At 35.9% G+C, this 12197-nt stretch overlaps 1 protein-coding gene across 4 annotated transcripts in view; it reads right to left on the bottom strand.

Moving 5' to 3' along the window:
• LOC100370536 (cytosolic carboxypeptidase-like protein 5) overlaps positions 1–12197 on the bottom strand; it is a 57238-nt gene that overhangs the window by 30969 nt on the left and 14072 nt on the right. For all 4 annotated transcript variants that reach the window (XM_085492713.1, XM_085492714.1, XM_085492712.1 and 1 more), the window contains exons 4-5: positions 10522–10693; positions 719–882 (exon numbers count right to left, since the gene is read on the bottom strand). In XM_085492713.1, coding sequence (XP_085348839.1) covers positions 719–882; positions 10522–10693 — 336 coding nt within the window. The remainder of the gene's footprint in view (positions 1–718; positions 883–10521; positions 10694–12197) is intronic.

Genomic DNA, 12197 nt, shown 5'->3' with positions numbered 1-12197 from the left:
TTTGCACATAACACTAAAGTGCTGCTTTTTATTACTGTAATTACTGTACAGTATTTGCTCTATTAGTAGCGTATACTCTGACAGGTAATTCTATCGTCATATTTTAATGATGCAGCATACATACATTCTACAGTAAATGTAATTTTTTGGTTTACATTTAAATATGATATTTATAATTATTTAAGGGGTCATGACCTGCATTTTCTTCCAATTTATTTGCATTTTTAAATCAGAGAATAATTTTGTGGTAAAACGAATGCGCTGATAAGAAATAAAAACACAAGGTAAAATGTTAAAAACATGCTGTACTTATTAACATCACCTAGACAGCTGACTATGTATGCTCATCACAAGTAAATGTGTAACAGTCTGCATGAGTTATCAATTTTAAGAAATATATATATAGTTTGATCATGAAATATCATGTCATGTCAGAGATATGGCTCTGGAACTGCATTTTATTAAAACAAAAATGGCTGCCAGGTAGGCATTTTGAATGTAATCTGAAAAACAAAATGTCATGCATGTGTAAACAAGATCTAGACAGTTTCTATTCATGTACTTGTAAATATCACCTAGACAGCTTGCTATCATGCAGACAGTTGGAAGATTAGTTTATTGAGAAGTACTGAGATTGTGAGTTTGACTCCCATGATGGGAAGTGTCCATAGCACACATTTAAATATTCAATTCATAACATAACAAATGCAAGACTCACCTGTCATGTGTAAACAGTTGGCAATCAGAAAAGTGTTCGTCTAATTTCTCAAATTTATTTTGGTAATCAGTGTATGACATTGGATAACAGAATGCAAAGTATGTCGCACCTCCTTTGAATTCAAAACGATATGTAAATGACAAAATAAACTGACCATCGACATTCTGTGGAGATAAAATAGGAAATAACTTTTCTGATATTCTGATAATCATTTAAAGATGAACAACAACAATTATAAGTGACATTTTGAAATTAACTGTTATGTGTGTGTATGACTCAATGTAAAACATTTGTCTGAAATTACCCACTATAAGCTGACAGCTAACTTTGAATTGAGTTGTATGACAAATCTTTCAGAAAAACACCATGGCGGAAAGTACCCACTATAAGCTGACAGCTAACTTTGAATTGAGTTGTATGACAAATCTTTCAGAAAAACACCATGGCGGAAAGTACCCACTAAAAGCTGACAGCTAACTTTGAATTGAGCTGTATGACAAATCTTTCATAAAAACACCATGTCTGAAATTACCCACTAAAAGCTGACAGCTAACTTTGAATTGAGTTGTATGACAAATCTTTCAGAAAAACACCATGGCGGAAAGTACCCACTAAAAGCTGACAGCTAACTTTGAATTGAGTTGTATGTCAAATCTTTCAGAAAAACACCATGGCGGAAAGTACACACTAAAAGCTGACAGCTAACTTTGAATTGAGCTGTATGACAAATCTTTCAGAAAAACACCATGTCTGAAATTACCCACTAAAAGCTGACAGCTAACTTTGAATTGAGTTGTATGACAAATCTTTCAGAAAAACACCATGGCTGAAAGTACCCACTAAAAGCTGACAGCTAACTTTGAATTGAGCTGTATGACAAATCTTTCAGAAAAACACCATGTCTGAAATTACCCACTAAAAGCTGACAGCTAACTTTGAATTGAGTTGTATGACAAATCTTTCAGAAAAACACCATGGCGGAAAGTACCCACTATAAGCTGACAGCTAACTTTGAATTGAGTTGTATGACAAATCTTTCAGAAAAACACCATGGCGGAAAGTACCCACTAAAAGCTGACAGCTAACTTTGAATTGAGCTGTATGACAAATCTTTCATAAAAACACCATGTCTGAAATTACCCACTAAAAGCTGACAGCTAACTTTGAATTGAGTTGTATGACAAATCTTTCAGAAAAACACCATGGCGGAAAGTATCCACTAAAAGCTGACAGCTAACTTTGAATTGAGTTGTATGTCAAATCTTTCAGAAAAACACCATGGCGGAAAGTACCCACTAAAAGCTGACAGCTAACTTTGAATTGAGCTGTATGACAAATCTTTCAGAAAAACACCATGTCTGAAATTACCCACTAAAAGCTGACAGCTAACTTTGAATTGAGTTGTATGACAAATCTTTCAGAAAAACACCATGGCGGAAAGTACCCACTAAAAGCTGACAGCTAACTTTGAATTGAGTTGTATGACAAATCTTTCAGAAAAACACCATGGCTGAAAGTACCCACTAAAAGCTGACAGCTAACTTTGAATTGAATTGTATGACAAATCTTTCAGAAAAACACCATGGCTGAAATTACCCACTAAAAGCTGACAGCTAACTTTGAATTGAGTTGTATGACAAATCTTTCAGAAAAACACCATGGCTGAAAGTACCCACTAAAAGCTGACAGCTAACTTTGAATTGAGTTGTATGACAAATCTTTCAGAAAAACACCATGTCTGAAATTACCCACTAAAAGCTGACAGCTAACTTTGAATTGAGTTGTATGACAAATCTTTCAGAAAAACACCATGGCGGAAAGTACCCACTAAAAGCTGACAGCTAACTTTGAATTGAGTTGTATGACAAATCTTTCAGAAAAACACCATGGCTGAAATTACCCACTAAAAGCTGACAGCTAACTTTGAATTGAGTTGTATGACAAATCTTTCAGAAAAACACCAAGGCTGAAATTACCCACTATAAGCTGACAGCTAACTTTGAATTGAGTTGTATGACAAATCTTTCAGAAAAACACCATGTCTGAAATTACCCACTAAAAGCTGACAGCTAACTTTGAATTGAGTTGTATGACAAATCTTTCAGAAAAACACCATGGCGGAAAGTACCCACTATAAGCTGACAGCTAACTTTGAATTGAGTTGTATGACAAATCTTTCAGAAAAACACCATGGCGGAAAGTACCCACTAAAAGCTGACAGCTAACTTTGAATTGAGCTGTATGACAAATCTTTCATAAAAACACCATGTCTGAAATTACCCACTAAAAGCTGACAGCTAACTTTGAATTGAGTTGTATGACAAATCTTTCAGAAAAACACCATGGCGGAAAGTATCCACTAAAAGCTGACAGCTAACTTTGAATTGAGCTGTATGACAAATCTTTCAGAAAAACACCATGTCTGAAATTACCCACTAAAAGCTGACAGCTAACTTTGAATTGAATTGTATGACAAATCTTTCAGAAAAACACCATGGCTGAAATTACCCACTAAAAGCTGACAGCTAACTTTGAATTGAGTTGTATGACAAATCTTTCAGAAAAACACCATGGCTGAAAGTACCCACTAAAAGCTGACAGCTAACTTTGAATTGAGTTGTATGACAAATCTTTCAGAAAAACACCATGTCTGAAATTACCCACTAAAAGCTGACAGCTAACTTTGAATTGAGTTGTATGACAAATCTTTCAGAAAAACACCATGGCGGAAAGTACCCACTAAAAGCTGACAGCTAACTTTGAATTGAGTTGTATGACAAATCTTTCAGAAAAACACCATGGCTGAAATTACCCACTAAAAGCTGACAGCTAACTTTGAATTGAGTTGTATGACAAATCTTTCAGAAAAACACCAAGGCTGAAATTACCCACTATAAGCTGACAGCTAACTTTGAATTGAGTTGTATGACAAATCTTTCAGAAAAACACCATGGCTGAAATTACCCACTATAAGCTGACAGCTAACTTTGAATTGAGTTGTATGACAAATCTTTCAGAAAAACACCATGGCTGAAATTACCCACCATAAGCTGACAGCTAACTTTGAATTGAGTTGTATGACAAATCTTTCAGAAAAACACCATGGCGGAAAGTACCCACTATAAGCTGACAGCTAACTTTGAATTGAGTTGTATGACAAATCTTTCAGAAAAACACCATGGCGGAAAGTACCCACTAAAAGCTGACAGCTAACTTTGAATTGAGCTGTATGACAAATCTTTCATAAAAACACCATGTCTGAAATTACCCACTAAAAGCTGACAGCTAACTTTGAATTGAGTTGTATGACAAATCTTTCAGAAAAACACCATGGCGGAAAGTACCCACTAAAAGCTGACAGCTAACTTTGAATTGAGTTGTATGTCAAATCTTTCAGAAAAACACCATGGCGGAAAGTACCCACTAAAAGCTGACAGCTAACTTTGAATTGAGCTGTATGACAAATCTTTCATAAAAACACCATGTCTGAAATTACCCACTAAAAGCTGACAGCTAACTTTGAATTGAGTTGTATGACAAATCTTTCAGAAAAACACCATGGCGGAAAGTACCCACTAAAAGCTGACAGCTAACTTTGAATTGAGCTGTATGACAAATCTTTCATAAAAACACCATGGCGGAAATTACCCACTAAAAGCTGACAGCTAACTTTGAATTGAGTTGTATGACAAATCTTTCAGAAAAACACCATGGCGGAAATTACCCACTAAAAGCTGACAGCTAACTTTGAATTGAGTTGTATGTCAAATCTTTCAGAAAAACACCATGGCGGAAAGTACCCACTAAAAGCTGACAGCTAACTTTGAATTGAGCTGTATGACAAATCTTTCAGAAAAACACCATGTCTGAAATTACCCACTAAAAGCTGACAGCTAACTTTGAATTGAGTTGTATGACAAATCTTTCAGAAAAACACCATGGCGGAAAGTACCCACTAAAAGCTGACAGCTAACTTTGAATTGAGCTGTATGACAAATCTTTCAGAAAAACACCATGTCTGAAATTACCCACTAAAAGCTGACAGCTAACTTTGAATTGAGTTGTATGACAAATCTTTCAGAAAAACACCATGGCTGAAAGTACCCACTAAAAGCTGACAGCTAACTTTGAATTGAGCTGTATGACAAATCTTTCAGAAAAACACCATGTCTGAAATTACCCACTAAAAGCTGACAGCTAACTTTGAATTGAGTTGTATGACAAATCTTTCAGAAAAACACCATGGCGGAAAGTACCCACTATAAGCTGACAGCTAACTTTGAATTGAGCTGTATGACAAATCTTTCATAAAAACACCATGTCTGAAATTACCCACTAAAAGCTGACAGCTAACTTTGAATTGAGTTGTATGACAAATCTTTCAGAAAAACACCATGGCGGAAAGTACCCACTAAAAGCTGACAGCTAACTTTGAATTGAGTTGTATGTCAAATCTTTCAGAAAAACACCATGGCGGAAAGTACCCACTAAAAGCTGACAGCTAACTTTGAATTGAGCTGTATGACAAATCTTTCAGAAAAACACCATGTCTGAAATTACCCACTAAAAGCTGACAGCTAACTTTGAATTGAGTTGTATGACAAATCTTTCAGAAAAACACCATGGCTGAAAGTACCCACTAAAAGCTGACAGCTAACTTTGAATTGAGCTGTATGACAAATCTTTCAGAAAAACACCATGTCTGAAATTACCCACTAAAAGCTGACAGCTAACTTTGAATTGAGTTGTATGACAAATCTTTCAGAAAAACACCATGGCGGAAAGTACCCACTAAAAGCTGACAGCTAACTTTGAATTGAGTTGTATGACAAATCTTTCAGAAAAACACCATGGCTGAAATTACCCACTAAAAGCTGACAGCTAACTTTGAATTGAGTTGTATGACAAATCTTTCAGAAAAACACCATGGCGGAAAGTACCCACTAAAAGCTGACAGCTAACTTTGAATTGAGTTGTATGACAAATCTTTCAGAAAAACACCATGGCGGAAAGTACCCACTAAAAGCTGACAGCTAACTTTGAATTGAGTTGTATGACAAATCTTTCAGGAAAATACCATGGCGGAAAGTACCCACTAAAAGCTGACAGCTAACTTTGAATTGAGTTGTATGACAAATCTTTCAGAAAAACACCATGGCTGAAAGTACCCACTAAAAGCTGACAGCTAACTTTGAATTGAGTTGTATGACAAATCTTTCAGGAAAATACCATGGCGGAAAGTACCCACTAAAAGCTGACAGCTAACTTTGAATTGAGTTGTATGACAAATCTTTCAGGAAAATACCATGGCGGAAAGTACCCACTAAAAGCTGACAGCTAACTTTGAATTGAGTTGTATGACAAATCTTTCAGAAAAACACCATGGCTGAAAGTACCCACTAAAAGCTGACAGCTAACTTTGAATTGAGTTGTATGACAAATCTTTCAGGAAAATACCATGGCGGAAAGTACCCACTAAAAGCTGACAGCTAACTTTGAATTGAGTTGTATGACAAATCTTTCAGGAAAATACCATGGCGGAAAGTACCCACTAAAAGCTGACAGCTAACTTTGAATTGAGTTGTATGACAAATCTTTCAGGAAAATACCATGGCGGAAATTACCCACTATAAGCTGACAGCTAACTTTGAATTGAGTTGTATGACAAATCTTTCAGGAAAATACCATGGCGGAAATTACCCACTATAAGCTGACAGCTAACTTTGAATTGAGTTGTATGACAAATCTTTCATAAAAACACCATGTCTGAAATTACCCACTAAAAGCTGACAGCTAACTTTGAATTGAGTTGTATGACAAATCTTTCAGAAAAACACCATGGCGGAAAGTACCCACTAAAAGCTGACAGCTAACTTTGAATTGAGTTGTATGTCAAATCTTTCAGAAAAACACCATGGCGGAAAGTACCCACTAAAAGCTGACAGCTAACTTTGAATTGAGCTGTATGACAAATCTTTCATAAAAACACCATGGCGGAAATTACCCACTAAAAGCTGACAGCTAACTTTGAATTGAGTTGTATGACAAATCTTTCAGAAAAACACCATGGCGGAAATTACCCACTAAAAGCTGACAGCTAACTTTGAATTGAGTTGTATGTCAAATCTTTCAGAAAAACACCATGGCGGAAAGTACCCACTAAAAGCTGACAGCTAACTTTGAATTGAGCTGTATGACAAATCTTTCATAAAAACACCATGTCTGAAATTACCCACTAAAAGCTGACAGCTAACTTTGAATTGAGTTGTATGACAAATCTTTCAGAAAAACACCATGGCGGAAAGTACCCACTAAAAGCTGACAGCTAACTTTGAATTGAGTTGTATGACAAATCTTTCAGAAAAACACCATGGCGGAAAGTACCCACTAAAAGCTGACAGCTAACTTTGAATTGAGTTGTATGACAAATCTTTCAGAAAAACACCATGGCTGAAAGTACCCACTAAAAGCTGACAGCTAACTTTGAATTTAGTTGTATGACAAATCTTTCAGGAAAATACCATGGCGGAAAGTACCCACTAAAAGCTGACAGCTAACTTTGAATTGAGTTGTATGACAAATCTTTCAGGAAAATACCATGGCGGAAAGTACCCACTAAAAGCTGACAGCTAACTTTGAATTGAGTTGTATGACAAATCTTTCAGAAAAACACCATGGCTGAAAGTACCCACTAAAAGCTGACAGCTAACTATGAATTGAGTTGTATGACAAATCTTTCAGGAAAATACCATGGCGGAAAGTACCCACTAAAAGCTGACAGCTAACTTTGAATTGAGTTGTATGACAAATCTTTCAGGAAAATACCATGGCAGAAAGTACCCACTAAAAGCTGACAGCTAACTTTGAATTGAGTTGTATGACAAATCTTTCAGGAAAATACCATGGCGGAAATTACCCACTATAAGCTGACAGCTAACTTTGAATTGAGTTGTATGACAAATCTTTCAGAAAAACACCATGGCGGAAAGTACCCACTAAAAGCTGACAGCTAACTTTGAATTGAGTTGTATGACAAATCTTTCAGAAAAACACCATGGCGGAAAGTACCCACTAAAAGCTGACAGCTAACTTTGAATTGAGTTGTATGACAAATCTTTCAGAAAAACACCATGGCGGAAAGTACCCACTAAAAGCTGACAGCTAACTTTGAATTGAGTTGTATGACAAATCTTTCAGAAAAACACCATGGCTGAAATTACCCACTAAAAGCTGACAGCTAACTTTGAATTGAGTTGTATGACAAATCTTTCAGAAAAACACCATGGCTGAAATTACCCACTAAAAGCTGACAGCTAACTTTGAATTGAGTTGTATGACAAATCTTTCAGAAAAACACCATGGCGGAAATTACCCACTATAAGCTGACAGCTAACTTTGAATTGAGTTGTATGACAAATCTTTCAGAAAAACACCATGGCTGAAATTACCCACTATAAGCTGACAGCTAACTTTGAATTGAGTTGTATGACAAATCTTTCAGGAAAATACCATGTCGGAAATTACCCACTATAAGCTGACAGCTAACTTTGAATTGAGTTGTATGACAAATCTTTCATAAAAACACCATGTCTGAAATTACCCACTAAAAGCTGACAGCTAACTTTGAATTGAGTTGTATGACAAATCTTTCAGGAAAATACCATGGCGGAAAGTACCCACTATAAGCTGACAGCTAACTTTGAATTGAGTTGTATGACAAATCTTTCAGAAAAACACCATGGCGGAAAGTACCCACTAAAAGCTGACAGCTAACTTTGAATTGAGTTGTATGACAAATCTTTCAGGAAAATACCATGGCGGAAAGTACCCACTATAAGCTGACAGCTAACTTTGAATTGAGCTGTATGACAAATCTTTCAGGAAAATACCATGGCGGAAAGTACCTACTATAAGCTGACAGCTAACTTTGAATTGAGTTGTATGACAAATCTTTCAGGAAAATACCATGGCGGAAAGTACCCACTATAAGCTGACAGCTAACTTTGAATTGAGTTGTATGACAAATCTTTCAGAAAAACACCATGGCGGAAATTACCCACTAAAAGCTGACAGCTAACTTTGAATTGAGTTGTATGACAAATCTTTCAGAAAAACACCATGGCTGAAAGTACCCACTAAAAGCTGACAGCTAACTTTGAATTGACTTGTATGACAAATCTTTCAGAAAAACACCATGGCTGAAATTACCCACTAAAAGCTGACAGCTAACTTTGAATTGAGTTGTATGACAAATCTTTCAGAAAAACACCATGGCTGAAATTACCCACTAAAAGCTGACAGCTAACTTTGAATTGAGTTGTATGACAAATCTTTCAGAAAAACACCATGGCTGAAATTACCCACTAAAAGCTGACAGCTAACTTTGAATTGAGTTGTATGACAAATCTTTCAGAAAAACACCATGGCTGAAATTACCCACTAAAAGCTGACAGCTAACTTTGAATTGAGTTGTATGACAAATCTTTCAGAAAAACACCATGGCTGAAATTACCCACTATAAGCTGACAGCTAACTTTGAATTGAGTTGTATGACAAATCTTTCAGAAAAACACCATGGCTGAAATTACCCACTATAAGCTGACAGCTAACTTTGAATTGAGTTGTATGACAAATCTTTCAGAAAAACACCATGGCTGAAATTACCCACTATAAGCTGACAGCTAACTTTGAATTGAGTTGTATGACAAATCTTTCAGGAAAACACCATGGCTGAAATTACCCACTATAAGCTGACAGCTAACTTTGAATTGAGTTGTATGACAAATCTTTCAGAAAAACACCATGGCTGAAATTACCCACTATAAGCTGACAGCTAACTTTGAATTGAGTTGTATGACAAATCTTTCAGAAAAACACCATGGCGGAAATTACTTTGCATCATGATTTTTTGTATAATCTATAACATTCAACAATAAAAATAATGATGAATCTCTTTATTTCAACCATTTTCCCACAGATTAATAATTTTACACCATAAATTCTGATGGTATGTAATTAATACTGTAATAAAATATGCATATTTTTTGTGATCATTTCTGTTTCGGTTTTAATAAAAGTGTAGTTTATTTTCCTCCAAAATACAAAATAGTCCTTCAAATCTGGCACATGGTGACCGAAAATTGTATTTTTCCAGATGGGTGTTCAACTAAGTGTTCACCCCTGAAAAAATAATTTTCCAAACTGAGTACCCTGGGCACTAAAGTTGGACGAGTACGGTATGTATTAAAGGGCGGTGGTCGTCGCGCTGCACATGTGCGACATTTGTGTTGAAAAACATTGATTTTCCCACAATCCAATGCCAATATGATACCTTAAAATCACCTAAAAATAGCTAATTAAAGCTTGGTAACGTCTCAGTTTGTACTCCATCTTTCTTTATATGAGACCCATATATCTTGCGCATGCGTGGGGCGATGACTACCGCCCCTTAATCACTTTGTCTTCAATTCAAAACTAAAGCCATAGGACATCCATTTATTTGTATTCAAACTTTTTGACACGGCATACTAGCATACAACACACAATGAAATACAGATATTACTGAAAAATCTGTATTAGCTTCAATTAAAATGGTACAACAGAGGGAATGTGGCTTCTATTAGAGAATCTACACATATGAGCAATGGTGAATTTTTGGTTCTCAAATATTCAAAAGAAATGGGTGCGACTCTATTACGGATGCGGCTTCTAATACAGATTTGACAGTATTATTGAACAACCAGTATAAAAAATGGAAGCCCAGCAGACTTTTGCAACTTTTTTTAATTGAACAATACACATACCTCATAAGTTGGCCTATCACGTATTCTTTCCCATCGTGGTTTACACGGCATTGTTCTGACCACTGGTGACATACCCTGGCTGTACAACTTGCCCTGTTTATTCATGTTCATCACATTAATTTTTAAAAGTTTACCAGAATATCCACCTTTGACAGCAAAATAAAACCATGACCTGTAAACAAAAAAAAGCATGATGATTTTGATACATAGCAGCTTCTATTAAAATGGTACCTTACAACGGAGTGGATGTAGCTTCTATTAAAATGGTACATTGCAACTAAGTGGATGCAGCTTCTATTAAAATGGTACATTGCAACAGAGTGGATGCAGCTTCTATTAAAATGATACATTGCAACAGAGTGGTTGCAGCTTCTATTAAAATAGTACATTGCAACAGAGTGGATGTAGCTTCTATTAAAATGGTACATTGCAACTAAGTGGATGCAGCTTCTATTAAAATGGTACATTGCAACAGAGTGGATGCAGCTTCTATTAAAATGGTACAATGCAACGGAGTGGATGTAGCTTCTATTAAAATGGTACATTGCAACTAAGTGGATGCAGCTTCTATTAAATTGGTACATTGCAACAGAGTGGATGCAGCTTCTATTAAAATGATACATTGCAACAGAGTGGTTGCAGCTTCTATTAAAATAGTACATTGCAACAGAGTGGATGTAGCTTCTATTAAAATAGTACATTGCAACTAAGTGGATGCAGCTTCTATTAAAATGGTACATTGCAACAGAGTGGATGCAGCTTCTATTAAAATGGTACAATGCAACAGAGTGGATGTAGCTTCTATTAAAATGGTACATTGCAACAGAGTGGATGCAGCTTCTATTAAAATGGTACATTGCAACAGAGTGGATGCAGCTTCTATTAAAATGGTATATTGGATGTAGCTTCTATTAAAATGGTACATCGCAACAGAGTGGATGCAGCTTCTATTGACATGCTACATTACAACAGAGTGGATGTAGCGTCTATTAAAATGGTACATTGCAACAGAGTGGATGCAGCTTCTATTAAAATGGTACATTGCAGCAGAGTGGATGCAGCTTCTATTAAAATGGTACATTGTAACAGAGTAGATGTAGCTTCTATTAAAATGGTACATTACAACTAAGTGGATGCAGCTTCTATTAAAATGGTACATTGCAACAGAGTGGATGCAGCTTCTATTAAAATGGTACATTGCAACAGAGTAGATGCAGCTTCTATTAAAATGGTACATTACAACAGAGTGGATGCAGCTTCTATTAAAATGGTACATTACAACAGAGTAGATGTAGCTTCTATTAAAATGGTACATTACAACAGAGTGGATGCAGCTTCTATTAAAATGGTACATTACAACAGAGTAGATGTAGCTTCTATTAAAATGGTACATCGCAACAGAGTGGATGCAGCTTCTATTGACATGCTACATTACAAAAGAGTGGATGTAGCGTCTATTACTACTGGAAAAAATGTGACATAGATGGTTTAGATTTATTGCATGCACCTGCATACTGATGTTTGATGTCTGTCGTAGTTGTATATTGCTGTATTCTCTAGTGTCCTAAGGTAAACATACAAAGTTGTATATTTACTGAATAAGTATATTTCCAATAGCAACACAAAATGTAAGCCACATATTTTTAGTTGTATTGGAAGTGTACCAACATTACATA

The sequence above is a fragment of the Saccoglossus kowalevskii genome, chromosome 18 (genome assembly GCF_978046115.1).
Source record: "Saccoglossus kowalevskii chromosome 18, keSacKowa6.1, whole genome shotgun sequence".
Classification (NCBI taxonomy): domain Eukaryota; kingdom Metazoa; phylum Hemichordata; class Enteropneusta; family Harrimaniidae; genus Saccoglossus; species Saccoglossus kowalevskii.
This window is presented reverse-complemented; position numbering and strand designations above follow the sequence as displayed.